The 19,868-nt window shown below is 46.6% G+C and overlaps 1 protein-coding gene across 3 annotated transcripts in view; it reads left to right on the plus strand.

Annotated features, from left to right (window-relative positions):
• The first annotated feature begins 11,255 nt into the window (after positions 1-11,255).
• NSUN6 (NOP2/Sun RNA methyltransferase 6) overlaps positions 11,256-19,868 on the plus strand; it is an 81,056-nt gene continuing 72,443 nt past the window's right edge. The window contains exons 1-3 of one of the 3 annotated variants that reach the window (XM_068126583.2): positions 11,256-11,323; positions 12,321-12,437; positions 18,214-18,302. In XM_068126583.2, coding sequence (XP_067982684.1) covers positions 12,321-12,437; positions 18,214-18,302 — 206 coding nt within the window. In that variant the 5' untranslated portion in view covers positions 11,256-11,323. Of the gene's footprint in view, positions 11,324-11,901; positions 12,233-12,320; positions 12,438-18,213; positions 18,303-19,868 lie in introns of those variants that run through there. The other 2 variants (XM_068126581.2, XM_068126582.2) reach the window with 2 other exon arrangements.

The following is a 19,868-nucleotide window of genomic DNA, read 5'->3' on the forward strand; positions in this document are numbered from 1 at the left end:
GTTAGACTCAGAATTAGAGCATGGGGTAATGAACATGGACCAAGTCCATGAAAAGCTGCAGGAGTTTGATCAGTCACCAGAGAAGAGCCTTTCTTATTCAAAGCATTGGCTAAAGATAAAACTTCTAGAGAAATACGAAGACACCTTGTATTTCACAACACAGGAAAGAAGGGCAGATGTACTCTGTCTCAAAGATGGCACCGACAATATTCTGCGAGAGCATCATGCTAATCTTGACCATGGAGATGAGAAGACTCAGATCATAAAGACGGCACTCAAGTTCATATCCAATGATATTGCCTTGATTGATTTAGGTCCAAAGTCATACCCCACCACACACAGTATGACTGACATCGATAGTCAGCTGACACTTGTTCCTGCAAGCCTTCAGATGTTCTTGAGACCGATTGTCAAGACAGACGAAAGAGTTGCCGTTTGGGGGCAGAATTTTATTAAGGCCTGTCGACCTCGGTCTGGAGTATTGCCACACCAAATGGGGCTTGCCATACAACTTGATCATAGATTTGGGTCAAAATGGATGCTCAACAAGTTCTGGGATACACTGAGTCTTACACGGAGACACAAAACTACAAATACTGCTTCCTTAATAGTAGGAGTGGAGATGATGTTCCAGATACTTCTGGCACTCTTGACACCATTGTGGAGGAAACCGATGAACAGATCAATGATGAGGTTGCGGTTGATGCTGCGCTTGAGGATCAATCAGTGATGACAGCCAAAGTGCCAGCCAGTGAAAGTGAATTGTCAAGTAATGATCAGGTGGTCTTTATGGAGGTTGGGGAAACAAACAATGCAGTCACTCAGTTTGTTGGAGACAATATAGATTTAAACATTGTCTCTATTCACGGAAACACTCCCTTTCACTCAATGGGTTGGATCGAATGGGTTGCAAGAAGAATGGGGTCACGTGCATCTCGGCCTGTGGAGTCTGTAATGGCATTACATGCAGAAACTGCAGTCATGATGTTGTTGAGTCTGAAGAAGACATAGACAATGACTGTTGAAACTTCTGACATTGTGAATGAGAAATAACTCGAGTATTATATATGTATGTGAAATAAAAGCTACTTTGTGTGTAAATGTAAAAATGAAAATATAAATGTTAACAATCAACTCAGAATCATGAAAAACCCTTATTTGACCCCTCATAAGTTATTTAAGGGCCGATTTAAAAAAATAAAAATTCTCGAAAATAATTTTTTGGTACCCGAATTCAACAGCTTTTTTTCTGGGTTTCCCACGGGAGTTGAACTTCAACATTTTAACACATGTTATTACACACCTTTACAAACATATTGGTGAAGAAATTTTTTGGTAACAATTTAGTTAACAGATTTGTGAAATATCTCATAAAATGCCCTTACTATAAAGGGATTTGCGAGTGGTTCGTGAAGATGTCTCGCCAGATTTTTCACCACCATCACATGTTATTGATTTGGAACTGTTTCTTTCTCAGTCTGATCAAGCGATTTGCAGAAGTCAAGTTACCGTAACAAGTGTTCTGAAAAATGGACACAGGTTGACTCCCATTGTATTTCAGAAATATTCATCAGATGTTCCAGAAGAACTGCTGAATCAGTGTCTCCTCATTTTCTTCTCGTCTCAATAACTTTTATAGAAATTCGAGCTTTTCATGCAGATGAACCAATCCTTAGGGTTTTCCCTACCTTTTTGCCCTGACAAAACAGGCAGAGGGTGAGATCTAACCAATATGTATACCGCTTCCGCTTCGACACCTTTACCTGCTTCACTCCAGGGCAGCAGTGGCGGATTAACCAATGGGCATCCTGGGCACGTGCCCAGGGCCCCGAGATTGAGGGGAAAATATATTTGCTATTAAGTATTAAAATGTTCAATAACCAGATCCACCACTATAATATTGTTGCGGTTCTCTACGCCGCCCTACTTCCCCTTACAGTCTTTTATGGGCTTGGCGGAACCGAGACTTGAGACGTCCATCTCGGACACACGCGGAGTAGGGTTTCGGGACCACTTCTCGCTCATACCTAATTCCCCGCGCTGCCCTGGGAGCGAGGAAACAAGCCTCGCACGAACCACGTGTGGTTTGAGTACGCCGAGCGGATTGCGTACACGTGGTCCGCGCAGTTATCTAGAGGTTGGAACCCGATTAGAGCGGTTGTGCTCGTGCCACGCTTAGTCAAATGAGGAAACCACAGGAACGATCGAATCAGGAAGAAAGGAAGAACAAAGGGTTTAATTATTTCCCACACGTATATACAAGGTTCAGGGACGCAGAGACACAGAGTAGCCTTAAACAGTCGTAACTAAATTCCCAGACAACAGGCCCGTCTCACTCTCACACAAGGAATTGCAGATGGGTAGGTGTTCCCCACGCGTCGATGTGGTCGTCCAGAGATGGTCCACATCCGGCTCTCCACGGCCCCGGCACGTCCCACGAAGATGGTGGCAGGTGAAGGCAGGGACTCTTGACGCGTCTCCCGAACAAAGCAGATGATGGGGCGGAACAGCAAAGGGCGGACTTTAGCGCGGCTGGCGATTACTCAGCCGTTCTCATTCACGCGTCTCAAAATGCACTGTATTCGGTTTATAAGCGCGTCTGGCTGCGCCCGCGTATATGTACAGTTCTCACACACGGCCAACTCCTCTTTCCATACACTCCGAGCTGGTTAGCGTGCGCGTTCTCGTGCAAGTTCTTTATAACGATCCTCTCTCGCGAGTCCTCAAGTTCATCAACTGCCACGAGTCCTTTGCATCGGTGTTCCCGTGCTAGTCCTATGTTCAACAGCTTTCACCGCTCATCAAATCCTGTTTGCCGTAAGTCCTCTCTCTTTGCTGCAGTCCTGTTGAGGGCTTTGCGCAGCGGGTCTTATAGCTACGCCCCCCGAACCTTCAGGAACTCACTCGACCCTTCTCACCATGCCCTGTGATGCAACGCCGCCGTCACCACCTCCGAGCTCTGATTGGCGGCTCGTGCTTACCGTCATCGCTTCTGCCGCTCTGCCTCGGTCCTCCTGACCTTCCCAGCCTGCCTCGTGTTAACTCGCCAAAAATGAACCAACGTTAACGCAAAAGGGATTGAGGCTACGGACGTAGGATTGTCGGTGACAGTAGGGCCTATTTTCTCCTGGCTCTTACTCAACGCAGAACTAACGATGGAAAGGAACTAAGCTTACAAATACTAAGACATAGGTATACTATCGCGAGGCTACATGTTGCTTGTGTGACTAACTATGGGGGGCAAATTTAACCTTTATTCGACTCACTTGACAGACTCAAAACCGCAACAATATGAAACGCTTCATTTTATATCCGTCAATCGCTTATCGCGCCAGCATACGGTAGCTCATCATTCATTTAAAAATGACAGGTTGTTGTGCCACCTGATTCGATATACCAATCGATCAGGGAAGGGATTCAACATGTATTGAATAGCAGACACTCAATAACGTCAATCGCGGGCAGAGCACAGATAATATATCCGACATGGTATCCACTCACCACAGCTCTATGATATGGAGGAACAACCGGCCGGTGAGAGTGTGTTTGCTGATGAGGCAATACGGCCGCCATATTGGGACTCCCAACGGTGGAAAGTTGCATAATAAGCAACGTGGAAAAAAATCACAGAACAGCATATTTTTAAATAAAGTGTGAGTTTTAATTTTTATAGGGCTTTTCATGTTGTGGTGATTACCCAGAGCATGTTTTTAAATAAAGTGTGAGTTTTAATTTTTATAGGGCTTTTCATGTTGTGGTGATTACCCAGAGCATGTTTTTAAATAACGTGAGTTTTAATTTTTATAGGACTTTTCATGTTGTGGTGATTACCCAGAGCATGTTTTTAAATAAAGTGTGAGTTTTAATTTTTATAGGGCTTTTCATGTTGTGGTGATTACCCAGAGCATGTTTTTAAATAAAGTGTGAGTTTTAATTTTTATACGGCTTTTCATGTTGTGGTGATTACCCAGAGCATGTTTTCAAATAAAGTGTGAGTTTTAATTTTTATAGGGCTTTTCATGTTGTGGTGATTACCCAGAGCATGTTTTTAAATAAAGTGTGAGTTTTAATTTTTATAGGGCTTTTCATGTTGTGGTGATTACCCAGAGCATGTTTTTAAATAAAGTGTGAGTGTTAATATTGTTACGGTCCACGGATAAGATGTTGTTTGCCGAGCGGAGGCGCGGAGGCGCCGCGGCCGAACAGTTTTTCCCGACTCACCCGATCCCCTGAACGTTGGCCAGATCGCGCCACAGCTATTCAATGAGGGAAAAGACAAAGACGACACGGATGTGAAGAAGAGGAAGACGAAGGCAAAAAGGTTTGAAATACGATTACTATTTATTACTATTTACAGGCTCAAAGAAACCAAGGAGAAGGAAAGATAAGAAAATAATATAGACAGAGGGACGGACCAGAAGGACACAGTGAAAATCGCTAGCTTATCGATGCAGTCTTAATTAATTACCCAGGGACAAAACAAACAGAACAAACTCACGTACACCAAAAGGATGGAAAGGCAGGACTGGCGGGAGGTGGATGGCTGGAGGGAGAGGAAGGTCTGGAGCTGGCTGGAGCTTGATCCCACACGGGACGTCGGGCTGGACCTCGACGGCCGCCGATGCCACCGATCCTGTCGTGTGCGCGGGGTAACGGGTCGGAGCTGCTTGGTGGAGCCAAGCCAACGCTGCTGGTGGGGGGTCTGGCGTGACGGGTTCTCTCTCCCTCTCTCACTAACTCCAGGACTCTTTCTCTCTTGCTTAATCCAATCACTCCTCACCACCGCCAACTCAACGCAACCACTGACCACCACTGACGACCAACCCCCGCTCTGACCAAAACCACACAACTCAGCTCTCTCCAACTTCTTGCGCGCGCGCCTTTATAGCGCCTCCGGCGATTAAGCCGCCGGCCTTCAGGACACGCCCATTGGTGTGCTCACCTTGGCCCTGGTTGGTCGCGTGACCCTCTGGCTCCGCCCTTGATGACGACGGGCGGGCACGCCTTTCTTCCCCGACCCGGGCACATGTTCAATGGTGGTTTTGGAGCGAAAACAACCCACAGCTGTAACAAACTGGCAAACTGCCCAGTGCAGTTGGCAATGGAGACTTGGAGGGGATGTAGCTGGAAATTGAGGCTTGGCAATGGAAGTTTTGGGAGTGGGAATGGGGAATGAAAGGAATCTATCTATTTCACTTGGTGCAATGGAGTGTCATTTTAATGGAAGACAAGGCCTTACCCTGATACACATAATAAGGAAATAAACTACTGAACAAGGGTATTATAGTGTCCTTCAATGTATGCTTTATGGAATTAACTACCGGAACGCCCTTTGACCTTTATACACACTGGAGCAAGGAGGGCTCAGACTAAAGCATATTTCACAACAATTTACTATATAATACAACACAATCAAAAAAATACAATCCTCATATCCGCAACAATATTTTCTTATTGGGCTTTTCATGTTGTGGTGATTACCCAGAGCATGTTTTTAAATAAAGTGAGTTTTAATTTTTATAGGGCTTTTCATGTTGTGGTGATTAACCAGAGCATGTTTTTAAATAAAGTGAGTTTTAATTTTTATAGGGCTTTTCATGTTGTGGTGATTACCCAGAGCATGTTTTTAAATAAAGTGTGAGTTTTAATTTTTATAGGGCTTTTCATGTTGTGGTGATTAACCAGAGCATGTTTTTAAATAAAGTGAGTTTTAATTTTTATAGGGCTTTTCATGTTGTGGTGATTAACCAGAGCATGTTTTTAAATAAAGTGAGTTTTAATTTTTATAGGGCTTTTCATGTTGTGGTGATTAACCAGAGCATGTTTTTAAATAAAGTGTGAGTTTTAATTTTTATAGGACTTTTCATGTTGTGGTGATTAACCAGAGCATGTTTTTAAATAAAGTGTGAGTTTTAATTTTTATAGGGCTTTTCATGTTGTGGTGATTAACCAGAGCATGTTTTTAAATAAAGTGAGTTTTAATTTTTATAGGGCTTTTCATGTTGTGCTGATTACCCAGAGCATGTTTTTAAATAAAGTGTGAGTGTTAATATTTTCTTATTGGGCTTTTCATGGTGTGGTGATTACCAACATGGCAGCCGATGACTTCAGTGTTTTCAGCAAACCAATGATCCAGTTATATTTAGATGTGTGAATCCACTTCATATCCAGACGTGTACAATCAAGTCATTATTTACCACTTTATAATCATCATTGGCCAATTTTTTTATGGTAATCAATTGCAGTCAGATTTTATAATTGGCCCAGCACTTGACAGACTCAAAACCGCAACAATATGAAACGCTTCATTTTATATCCGTCAATCGCTTATCGCGCAAGCATACGGTAGCTCATCATTCATTTAAAAATGACAGGTTGTTGTGCCACCTGATTCGATATACCAATCGATCAGGGAAGGGATTCAACATGTATTGAATAGCAGACACTCAATAACGTCAATCGCGGGCAGAGCACAGATAATATATCCGACATGGTATCCACTCACCACAGCTCTATGATATGGAGGAACAACCGGCCGATGAGAGTGTGTTTGCTGATGAGGCAATACGGCCGCCATATTGGGACTCCCAACGGTGGAAAGTTGCATAATAAGCAACGTGGAAAAAAATCACAGAACAGCATATTTTTAAATAAAGTGTGAGTTTTAATTTTTATAGGGCTTTTCATGTTGTGGTGATTACCCAGAGCATGTTTTTAAATAAAGTGTGAGTTTTAATTTTTATAGGACTTTTCATGTTGTGGTGATTACCCAGAGCATGTTTTTAAATAAAGTGTGAGTTTTAATTTTTATAGGGCTTTTCATGTTGTGGTGATTACCCAGAGCATGTTTTTAAATAAAGTGAGTTTTAATTTTTATAGGACTTTTCATGTTGTGGTGATTACCCAGAGCATGTTTTTAAATAAAGTGAGTTTTAATTTTTATAGGGCTTTTCATGTTGTGGTGATTACCCAGAGCATGTTTTTAAATAAAGTGAGTTTTAATTTTTATAGGGCTTTTCATGTTGTGGTGATTACCCAGAGCATGTTTTTAAATAAAGTGAGTTTTAATTTTTATAGGGCTTTTCATGTTGTGGTGATTACCCAGAGCATGTTTTTAAATAAAGTGAGTTTTAATTTTTATAGGACTTTTCATGTTGTGGTGATTACCCAGAGCATGTTTTTAAATAAAGTGAGTTTTAATTTTTATAGGGCTTTTCATGTTGTGGTGATTACCCAGAGCATGTTTTTAAATAAAGTGAGTTTTAATTTTTATAGGACTTTTCATGTTGTGGTGATTACCCAGAGCATGTTTTTAAATAAAGTGAGTTTTAATTTTTATAGGGCTTTTCATGTTGTGGTGATTAACCAGAGCATGTTTTTAAATAAAGTGTGAGTTTTAATTTTTATAGGACTTTTCATGTTGTGGTGATTACCCAGAGCATGTTTTTAAATAAAGTGTGAGTTTTAATTTTTATAGGACTTTTCATGTTGTGGTGATTACCCAGAGCATGTTTTTAAATAAAGTGAGTTTTAATTTTTATAGGACTTTTCATGTTGTGGTGATTACCCAGAGCATGTTTTTAAATAAAGTGTGAGTTTTAATTTTTATAGGACTTTTCATGTTGTGGTGATTACCCAGAGCATGTTTTTAAATAAAGTGTGAGTTTTAATTTTTATAGGGCTTTTCATGTTGTGGTGATTACCCAGAGCATGTTTTTAAATAAAGTGAGTTTTAATTTTTATAGGACTTTTCATGTTGTGGTGATTACCCAGAGCATGTTTTTAAATAAAGTGAGTTTTCATTTTTATAGGGCTTTTCATGTTGTGGTGATTAACCAGAGCATGTTTTTAAATAAAGTGTGAGTTTTAATTTTTATAGGACTTTTCATGTTGTGGTGATTACCCAGAGCATGTTTTTAAATAAAGTGAGTTTTAATTTTTATAGGACTTTTCATGTTGTGGTGATTACCCAGAGCATGTTTTTAAATAAAGTGTGAGTTTTAATTTTTATAGGGCTTTTCATGTTGTGGTGATTACCCAGAGCATGTTTTTAAATAAAGTGAGTTTTAATTTTTATAGGACTTTTCATGTTGTGGTGATTACCCAGAGCATGTTTTTAAATAAAGTGAGTTTTAATTTTTATAGGGCTTTTCATGTTGTGGTGATTACCCAGAGCATGTTTTTAAATAAAGTGAGTTTTAATTTTTATAGGGCTTTTCATGTTGTGGTGATTACCCAGAGCATGTTTTTAAATAAAGTGAGTTTTAATTTTTATAGGACTTTTCATGTTGTGGTGATTACCCAGAGCATGTTTTTAAATAAAGTGTGAGTTTTAATTTTTATAGGACTTTTCATGTTGTGGTGATTACCCAGAGCATGTTTTTAAATAAAGTGTGAGTTTTAATTTTTATAGGACTTTTCATGTTGTGGTGATTACCCAGAGCATGTTTTTAAATAAAGTGAGTTTTAATTTTTATAGGACTTTTCATGTTGTGGTGATTACCCAGAGCATGTTTTCAAATAAAGTGTGAGTTTTAATTTTTATAGGACTTTTCATGTTGTGGTGATTACCCAGAGCATGTTTTTAAATAAAGTGAGTTTTAATTTTTATAGGACTTTTCATGTTGTGGTGATTACCCAGAGCATGTTTTTAAATAAAGTGAGTTTTAATTTTTATAGGGCTTTTCATGTTGTGGTGATTACCCAGAGCATGTTTTCAAATAAAGTGTGAGTTTTAATTTTTATAGGACTTTTCATGTTGTGGTGATTACCCAGAGCATGTTTTTAAATAAAGTGAGTTTTAATTTTTATAGGACTTTTCATGTTGTGGTGATTACCCAGAGCATGTTTTCAAATAAAGTGTGAGTTTTAATTTTTATAGGGCTTTTCATGTTGTGGTGATTACCCAGAGCATGTTTTCAAATAAAGTGTGAGTTTTAATTTTTATAGGACTTTTCATGTTGTGGTGGATTACCCAGAGCATGTTTTTAAATAAAGTGTGAGTGTTAATATTGTTACGGTCCACGGATAAGTATTAACAGACAGTATTAACAGACAAAGCAATCACAAGTATGTCGGCAAAAAACAAACATTTTATAAACTCATGTTCTAATATGCAAATGACTTGCAACGTCATTGGTCAGATGCCAGTTTCCGTTAGAATCCACAAGCATTTAAAAAACATAGGGGCAATACCCCTGGCGCTCACCTGGCAGAATAAACAGTATACTGCACCGACTAAAGGTATTTTAAACCAATTTCAATGGTTGTTGGAAGACAGGGCAGCATGTAGAATCATACTAACATAATCATAACACTTTAAACAAACAAAGAAAAAAACACCTATTTTGGGGGGCAACCCCCTCCCACCCCGTATACCTCCTCAGACCCTAATTTTTCGAATGCCTTGAACAAACATTGGTACATCACGGGTGATGAAGGTTGTGGTGAAGTTTCATTGAAATTGCGTGTGTCGTTTCTGAGAAGAAAGCAAATACGTATTATGGGAGGCAACCCCCCTGCAAACCCCCAAAGGGGCAGATTTTTTAAAATGCTTTGAACAAGCTTTGGTACATCATGGGTGGTGAAGGTTGTGGTCCAGTTTCATCGAAATGGTGTGTGTAGTTTCAGAGGAAAAAGCAAGTTCCTATTTTGGGGGGTCAAACCTGGACCCACTTTGACCCCAGTAAACACCCTTCGACCGTAAAAAAATTTATGCCGTTAACAAACTTTAGTCACATCATAACAACAAATTGTGCCAAATTCGGTCGCAATCCCATCAGCGGTTTAGGAGAAGAAGTTGCAAATGTTTAAACTATAGAGGAATATTTTAAGGAGAAAGAGAAACGACAAACGATGGTGACAGCTTTGCGTTCGACAAACATGGCTGCTGGATCACCGACATCAAAAAAAGCAAGGACCAATGAGGTGGTGGACAGACAATACCTGCCAAACCATAACATGTGGTGGATGGTCTTGTACTACTTCAACATAATGTGGATTAGCATCACTCCAGAAGTAAACATTGTGTGGAGATAACTCAGGTAAACAGCACACTCATCACTAAACATAACCTTTGACCTTTTTGGAATTGTATCAAAGTGCTGCAGCATTCTGTCACGAGCTGTCAACCTTTTTTCATGATCTGCATCTGATAATTCACAATTGATAGTTGGTTTATATGGTTTCATATGAAGGTCTTCTTTCATTGTGTGACGTAACGATGAATAGGAAACACCCAAATGGGTACCGGCTTTCCAAAACGCTCCTTGAAGTCTTCTTGCACCTGTTTCATCATCCTGATTGTGTTTCTCCTCTTGTGGTACCACACCACTGCTATGAGCCACTCTTCCACCGTAAATGGACTGGTGTCCGCCATATTGGTTTAATGTATTATTTGTATTATCTGAAAAAAGAAAACAATATAAAACGTGTTATAAACAAATGTTGTATGAGCAGCTACAACCGTGGCCTTAGACTTATGACTCATCCTGGAGGTATTAATGCATTTTTATGCATGTGTGTTTTTGGGGATGATGTGACCTAAATTGTTTTTTGTGCCCAGGACCCAGAAAATCTTAATCTGCCTCTGCAGAGCGGCCATCTTCTGTAGGGCTATCTTCTATTCAATGTGAATCTCTGAAGATGAAAAGGTATTGTTAACGTGTTTAATTGAACATAAACGTTCAGGAATAGAGAATTATTCAGATTTGTCCACTTGTTATGTTGGGGACACTTCATTCCTTTCCTGAAATTAACACTTTTAACTTTGAAAAGTGAAATCGAGAAAAATAGGATTTTGCCTTTCAAATTCCTACACACAAGAGATGTGCTCAATCTAATGCGGCTACAGCACAGACATTTTTTTTTTTAAGCATGCGAATTGTAGATGAAATGGTGATTGAAAATAAAAAATTGTCATTTTTGACCATATATGGTGAAAACTTATACTCAGTCCAAAAATATGCAAATTTGAGCTCGGCACCCACTGCAGTTGTGTAGTTAAAGTGTACATTACCATGTAGCTCAGCATGGTATTCCGAAGATATTTGGCATGGTTGGCAGCTTCTAACAAAAAATGCCATGCTACATGCTTTTTTGGCCCGTTGGCCTGGCCGGCTGCAAAGCGAGCGCTCGACGTAACGGTTGATATGGAACACGTGGCTTGGCAAGCGATAGCAAGCTTATTGGTAACCAGCAAAAAGCCCGTCGAATATGATGGGTTGGAGCAGTTTATTCGACGGTGCAGCCTCGTGAGCGTGTCAAAGTATGAAGCCTTGGCCTAGTGTCAGGTGACCTCATTACCTCCGCTTCGCCAACAAAGGTGGATGGAGGTTATGTTTTCACTCCTGTCTGTTTCGTTTGTTTGTGAACAAAATATCTCAAAAATTTGTGGACGGGTTCGGACGAAATTTGGCGGAGATGTAGCGTATGAGACAAGGACGAAATGATTAGATTTTGATGAAGATCCGGATTCGGATCCGGCTACGAGAATTTTTAAAGTGATTCTTCACCATTGGGAGATATGGAGGTATGCTCTCTACTGTCGTACTGAGTGACGTGCTGGTGTCTACTTTATGCTTTCTCCATATGAATGTACATACTTGATTCATCGCCTATCGACTATCGCCTATAAATGTCACGTTTGCAGCTATATTTCTTGAAATTAAATATTGTTCACTATGACATACGATTTTAGTTTATTGTACTTTATAATATATCCTGTAAAACGTGAGATTTTACGTCGGTCAAATGTGGCGCTGTAGGCGGCGGTTTCCAATAAGCGGTGTTTTCTAAATGGCCCTGTTTAGATTCTAGTTTAGCGTGACGTCACCGTCTTGATCCGATTCGGAAATTAAATTTAAACTAACGTACGTAATTTGAATATTATTTATGTTTAACAGAAATAATTGTTAAAATAGTATTTAAAACTACCACCTGAGACAGGACAGGACGGACAGTGTGGTTATGGCGCTTTCTTTGTCGTCGCAGTTTCTACTACAGCCATCCGTGAAACAGCGTTTGCAGGAGCAATTTCCTAGTCCAGAGGTGAAATCACAGGACATTTGTCATGTGTATAGATTGATTTGTTTACAGATCTACTGGAATCTTAATGTACTGCGCTCCTATAAATAACTGGCGATTCTTTTAAATTATGAGCCAGTCCTTAATGAAGACCACTCTGGTGCTCAACCTCATACCTGGTTGTCCTCTTACCATCTCTGCTCTGCAGGTTGTCATCATTATTTGTGATTTGGATTATTCCAACTAGGTATAGTTTATATACAGTATATATATTTTGATGGTTTGTTTTACTGTAGATGCTCGAGGCATTACTATGTACGTTGCCACTACCTCCTTCAATGACTTGTGTGCGGGTAGCTGCAGGACACACACACTGCCAAGCTGCTGCCACTTTGCAGGAACACCTGCGCCAGGTAACAACATGGCCATCCTATTTCATTTCTATACAGAAGCTAAGACTCATGAAAGAGCTTGATCGCATGAGCTGGAATGGCATTTACACTGATAATATGCAATATCGTATTTAAACAACTGTGGAGCAACTTTAATGAGAATTTAGATGTTTTATATAATTATGGGGACAACATGATAGAGTGGAGGTCCACCACCCAGGTCAAAAATCCCATAGAGACCAGTAGGACAATTATTTGGGTCTCTATTGGAAATCTCGGTTTCTTTTGCTTTGTACAGGAACCACTAAAGTTTCCAGTAAAGATCAAACCAGATTCCGTTGAAACCAATAGAAACCATTAGATGCAACTGGTCTGAAACCCATATAAATCAATAGGAACCTTTAAGTTCAACTGTTCCTGTAGAAACCATTAGAGTTAATTGGTCTGAAAACCCATAGACCAACCAATATCATTTAATTCTATTTTGGTATGACCGAGTTGTTTTGGACAGAGGAACTGGGTCTGATTCCTGATCTGGGAATGAACTTTTCCCACATATGTCGATTGGTTATTTTCATTCCTGTTCATTTATATATTGGTCCCCATTTGGTCCCATTGACCTACCGGTTTTATTTTGGTATTTTCTACTGGTCCGGTATTTCACTTTCCTTACTCTTCACACTCTTCCCAGTTTAATAGATCCTACTGGTCCAATCTCCTATGGAATTTGCCCTTTTGGTTTTCTATGAGATTTTCGACCTGGGCATGCTGAAGGAATGAAGGGAAGAGTGTGATTGGACCAGATTCTGGGAGACAATGCTCTTGGTGAGAGAAAACTGTGACAAGTGGAAAGATTGTATTTGGGGAGAGGAACAATCAAGGTGCGGCCTTATGTTCCATTGGGATGAAAAGGATAAGTGAAGTGAACAATCAAGGTTCTGGCAGGAATTTTTTTGCGCAGCAATAGTGTATGGTGCTCATATTTGAACTATCTAGCCTGGGGTCATTTCCCAACAAGAGTATAAACTTTCATCCTGGTGTTTTACAGCTAACTATAAATGGTCACACTGGTGTCACTGTGGCGGACACGAAAGCCCACTGGCGTGGTGACATCATTCCGCGCACCAAGTGGGCGGCGGCCACGCCCCAGGGGTAGGCGTGGCCTGAGGATATACACGGGGCGCGCAGCCCGGAGCGCGCTAGTGTTACAGTGAGCTCCTGAAATAAAGACGCTTATAAGTTACCGCTTGTCCGCTTCCTCCTTGCTCGCAAGCAGCGCGCGTAACGCCACGCTTTACTGGTGACCCTCGACGTTGGATCTGCTGGAGCGATCCTTCCACACACGACGCCATTGCCATGGCCAACTTCATCAAACTTCCCGAATTTTGGGAGGCCCAGGCCGAAGTCTGGTTCGTCCAAGCCGAAGCCCAATTTCAGCTTCGGCGCCTCACCGGCGACGACACGCGCTACTGCCACGTCGTCGCCTCCCTCGGGCCCGGCACGGCCGCTCGAGTTGTGTCCGTCCTTCGCCACCCACCGGACGGCCACAAGTACGAGGCACTCAAGCGGCTACTCCTAGCCACGTTCGGCCTCACGGACGACGCACGGGCCGACCGCCTCCTGGATCTCCCCGAGCTCGGCGACACGCGCCCGTCGGTCCGAATGGACCATATGCTGTCACTGTTGGGCGACGAAGCCCCCGGTTCTCTATTCCGGGCGCTTTTCCGTCGCCAACTTCCAGCGCAGGTTCGCCTCGCGTTGGCCGGGACCGTGCTAACGGAACCCCGAGCATTGGCAGCCGAGGCAGACAGGTACTTTACGGCCGTCACGGACCTCGAGGCTGATGCTGCTGATGATGCTGATCCACAGCATCAGCTTACACAGCATACGCAGCATGCTGATACGCACCTCGTGACCGCCGCCACGCCCCGCCCACCGCCGCGGCGAAAACCGCCACCGCGGGGAAACCCGCCAACTCCACCGGCCTGGCGGAGCCAGCCGCGCTCCTCCAGCTCCACCACCTGGTGCTGGTTCCACGCCAAGTTCGGCCACGAGGCTCGGCAGTGTCATCCGCCATGCTCCTTCAACAGGTCGGGAAACGCCCGGGCCGGCGCTCAATAGTGGCGATGAGCGCCGGCCGTTCGAGCAGCCTGCTGTTCAAAACGGACACCTTATCCGGGCGCCGTTACCTGTGCGACACGGGAGCGCAGGTGAGTGTCGTTCCCGCCGGTACGTCAGACAAGCACGCCGCGGGCGGGGGCACCGCGCTGCTTGCCGCGAACGGGACGCCCATCCGTACGTACGGAAAACGCTGCCTCTCTCTGCGGTTCGGAGGGCAGGTTTTCCGATGGACGTTCGTCACCGCCGACGTGCCCATGGCACTGCTTGGCGCGGACTTCTTGTGCGCTAATGGGCTCCTGGTCGACGTAAAGCGCAGACGTCTTGTCCAGGCCGAGACGTTCAGCTCGCTCGCTTGTGTGCTGCCCAGCTCGTCGAGCAGCTCAACGAGCGGCTTGCCAAGCGGGTTGGTTCCGGCCACGTTGATCTGTATGCTTCCGGCAGCGGACGCATTCACCCGCCTCCTCGCCGGCTTCCCGGCCCTCACGCGGCCCACCTTCTCGGCGGGGGCCATCAAGCACGGGGTGGCCCATCACATCCCCACCGTCGGGCCACCGGTCTATGCCCGGGCACGCCGCCTCGAGCCGACGAAGCTGGCGGTGGCAAAAGCGGAGTTCGCTACCCTGGAGCGACTCGGCATCGTTCGGCGCTCGGAGAGTGCTTGGGCGTCGCCGCTGCACATCGTGCCGAAGCCCGGCGGGGGATGGCGACCGTGCGGGGACTATCGCCGTCTCAATGACGCCACCACTCCCGACCGCTACCCCGTCCCCCACATTCAGGACTTTTCCGCCTGTTTGGCGGGCATGTCCTTATTCTCAAAGGTGGACCTCATACGCGGCTACCATCAGGTCCCCGTCAGGCCGGAGGACGTCCCGAAGACGGCGGTCATCACGCCATTCGGACTCTTCGAGTTCCTGCGGATGCCCTTCGGTCTGAAGAATGCGGCTCAGGCGTTCCAGCGACTGATGGACAGCGTCCTGCGCGACTTGGATTTTGTCTACGTCTACCTGGACGATATCCTCGTCGCCAGCGCGTCCCGCGAAGAGCACCTACGCCACCTCCGCACGCTCTTCGAACGCCTGGGGCAGCATGGCCTGATTGTGAACCCCGCAAAGTGCCGGTTCGGCGTCGCCGTAATCGATTTTCTGGGGCACCGTGTCACCAGGCACGGAGCCGTCCCCCTGCCGGCCAAGGTGGAGGCGGTGAAGGGGTTTCCGCGCCCCCACACGATCAGAGGGCTGCAGGAGTTCCTGGGCATGGTGAACTTTTACCATCGGTTCCTGCCCCGTATCGCCCAGCTCCTGCGCCCCCTGCACGAAGCTCTCCGAGGTAAGCCGGGCAAAGGCGACGTTACCTGGACCGAGCAGATGGACACGGCGTTCACGGGCGCGAAGCTCGCCTTGGCTAACGCCACCATGCTCGCGCACCCGGCGCCCGATGCACCGATCGCCCTCACCACCGACGCCTCGGACTACGCGGTGGGCGCGGTGCACGAGCAATGGGTGCGTGGAGCTTGGCAACCGCTGGCGTTCTTTAGCCGGCAGCTTCGCCCGCCCGAACGCCGTTACAGTACCTTCGACCGCGAGTTGCTCGGGCTTCACTTGGCGGTCAGGCACTTCCGCCATCTGCTCGAGGGCCGTGCGTTCACGGCCTTCGTCGACCACAAGCCGCTGATCTTCGCGATGGGCAAGGTCACCGAGCCGTGGTCGGCCCGGCAGCAGCGTCGCCTCTCGGCCGTGTCCGAGTACACGACGGACATCCGGCACGTCGCGGGGAAGGACAACCCGGTGGCGGATTGCCTTTCCCGGGCCGTCGCCCACGCAGTCCATCTCGGCATCGACTATGCCCGGATGGCAGCGGACCAGGCCGCTGACCCCGACGTCCAGGCCTTGCGGACCGCCGTCACGGGCCTCCGCGTCACCGAGGTGCCATTCGACGGCGCGGGCGCGGCCTTCTTGTGCGACGTCTCCCTCGGGCGGCCTCGCCCCATCGTGCCCGCGGGCTGGCAGCGCCAGGTGTTTGACGCCATCCACGGCCTGTCCCACCCGGGCGCGAGGGCCTCCCAAAGGTTGATCGCCGACAAGTTCGTCTGGCATGGCCTCCGGAAGGCGGTCCGCGGCTGGGCCAGGACGTGCCTCGCGTGCCAGCGCGCCAAGGTGCACCGGCACCCCCAGGCCCGGTTGGCCCCGTTCACGGTGCCGGAACGCCGGTTTGACCACGTCCACGTGGACTTGGTGGGACCTCTGCCCCCCTCGCGGGGTTTCACCCACGTCCTCACCATGGTGGACCGCACCACCCGGTGGCCGGAGGCCGTGCCCTTGGTGTCGACGACGGCGGCGGACGTCGCGCAGGCTTTCATCGCCACCTGGGTCGCCCGGTTCGGCGCCCCCTCAGACATCTCGTCCGACCGCGGCACCCAGTTCACCTCGGAGCTCTGGGGGCGGTCGCGCAGGGGCTCGGGGTCCGGCTGCACCGAACCACGGCCTACCACCCCCAGGCTAACGGCCTGTGTGAGCGATTTCACCGCTCATTGAAGGCCGTGCTCCGGGCCACCCTCCGCGACGGCGGCTGGGTCGACAGGCTCCCCTGGGTCCTGCTGGGCCTCCGGACGGCGCCCAAGGAGGACCTGCGCGCATCCGCGGCGGAGTTGGTCTTCGGGCAACCGCTGCGGGTGCCGGGCGAGTTCCTCCCCGACTCCACGGCACCATGGTCCGCGGCACAGCAGCGCTCCGCTCTGCAAGAGACCGCCCAGAGGTTCGCCCCGGTGCCAACGGCATGCCACGGGCACCCACCGACGCACGTCGCCCCGGAGCTTCGCACGGCGGAGTACGTCTTCGTCCGCCACGATGCCCACCGGACACCACTGCGGCCCCCGTACGACGGGCCTTTCCGCGTGCTGGAGACCGGGGCGAAGCACTTCACCCTGGATATCGGCGGTACTCCTGACCGCGTTTCTGTAGACCGCCTCAAGCCGGCCCACCTCGACGTGGACCATTCACCGCCAGTGGCCCGACCCCCGCGTCGGGGCCGCCCCCCTGCGGGCGGACCCCCAGCACCGCCCAGCCACGCCGCCCCCCGGTCCTACACCCATCCCAGGGGCAGCCAGGGGCATCCCACCTGGCATCCCTGCACCCCGGACGCCGCCGATCGCCAGGGGGCTGGTGGCCTCATCCGTCATCCGTCTGCCCCGCAAACTGGCCCTCCAGGTGCGTGGGAATTCTGGGGGGGGCGCGTGTGGCGGACACGAAAGCCCACTGGCGTGGTGACATCATTCCGCGCACCAAGTGGGCGGCAGCCACGCCCGAGGGGTAGGCGTGGCCTGAGGATATACACGGGGCGCGCAGCCCGGAGCGCGCTAGTGTTACAGTGAGCTCCTGAAATAAAGACGCTTATAAGTTACCGCTTGTGCGCTTCCTCCTTGCTCGCAAGCAGCGCGCGTAACGCCGCGCTTTATCACCATGATAAAGTAAGTGTGTGCAATATCACCCTTATTAAAGAAATTAGAAACCACGTTAAAATAATTTGATGGCATTTAAAAGATACTGGTACCGCTGGTACCGCTTTGCGGGGAAAAATGGCCTCTAAAGGTGTTTTTTTTTTTTTTTAAGATACATTTGAGAAAACAGAATCTATTCACATTTTCTACCACACAAAATGAGTCAATGAATTTTGTGTGCAGTCTGCAGCTTTTGATAATGCACGGGATTGTGCAACGATGGACCACCCACAACTTCCCGATGTCCTCCTTGTTCCTGTTCTTGGGCCGAGGTAGGTTGTGCAATATGTTTGCTACTCCCTGATGACATCTATCCACCGGCCAACTTCCACTACTGTCTTAAGTTGTGCCGGTTGAGGAACCATGGTAAACTTTACAAGCAGCTAAGCAACAAATGAAATGCCAAAGTACCTGGATTGGTCAGGTGGCAATGGAAGAGTGAATGGAGGTAAGGTTAGCAAGAATTTGAATAATATTGCTGGCAATAAGGTAGCATGAGATGCTGGTAAACTCCTCTCTTGAAGGATTTGATAAAACAGCATGATTGGACCGACTCAGGAAGGCAATTCTACAGTTGAGAGAGAACTGGATTGAAGAAGTGGAATTGAGTGGAAACACCTCGATTTAGAGACGGTGATAAAGGTTTGGTTTGACAAGGTAGCCTAGAGGTACGTACCCTCATCTCGAAGCTGTCTAACCTGGGAATGAATCCCAACCCAGCTATAAACTGTCATCATGGTGGTTCACAGGCAAGGTGATTCATCAGTATGTGCCATCCCTCAGATGGATGTTAAACTGTGTGTCCCATTTTCTGATATTAGGTGGTTGACCAGCCTGGTGTTGACTTAACGTTAAGGTGCTTGGCATAAGATCTTAGGCTTAGGTTCTTGAGTTTGAGCCCTTGTCGTGCTGTTGAAATAACAGCAGATGGGTTGACTCAGCCTGTCATCCCTCTGAGGTCGGCAAAATGAGTACCAGCTCACTGGTAACAGGGGCACTGCATCAGCAGCACAGGTGCGCTTCTAGAAATGATGCAACCTGCAGCCACTGGCTGCATTATGAAACAACAAGAAGTTGGTGGACGTTAGAGATCTCAGAGTGTCCTTCGCAAAGAGGAGGTGAGCTATCGCCGGCACCCTGGCTAAATCACAAATTCCTGCACACTCAGTCGAGTGTCCTGCATCAGAGTGGTGACATATTTCGGATTGTAACCCTAGCCAATGAAATTCATTTGGGAAAACCGGCACTGTATGGAGCATGGTGATAATGATGATGATAAAAAAATTTGTGTCAAACGTCAGGCCCGGCTAGCCAGTTCCTGAAAGAGTTGGACCACAAACCTTCCCTGGCTGACCTTATAGGAAGGTGGGAATAATTGTGGTCGTAAAGAATAAGAAGAACAAGAAGTAGTAGTAGTCATCGTAGTGGTCGTAGAAAAAAAGGAAAGTTACATTGAATGCACCAGAGTGTATAAGATAGAGTATAATTTAATCATATTCTGGCAAAAAAAACTTTTTTAAACCTCCTGCCACATTTTTACGGCATAGCCCATCGGGCAGAGCCGTCTAGAACAGTGTTTGTCCGTCTGTATGTGTGTATATATGTATGTATGTCCCCTCAAACGTATACCAATTAGAGCTGAGAATCTAGTCACATGACAGGGTGATGTGATTACGTCTGATGTCATTACGGTGGTGTGGCAGCTGACTCTCCACACTCCGCCATTTTAATATACTAGGGCATGCCCGTACTATATATATATCTAAAATTATATCCCCCCCCCTCTATTTACATGAAATGGTTTGGTCCATTCGCAAAGCCAAAGCGAACGGCTTGCG

Source organism: Myxine glutinosa, chromosome 10, assembly GCF_964187855.1.
Source record: "Myxine glutinosa chromosome 10, kmMyxGlut1.1, whole genome shotgun sequence".
Taxonomy (NCBI): Eukaryota; Metazoa; Chordata; class Myxini; order Myxiniformes; family Myxinidae; genus Myxine; species Myxine glutinosa.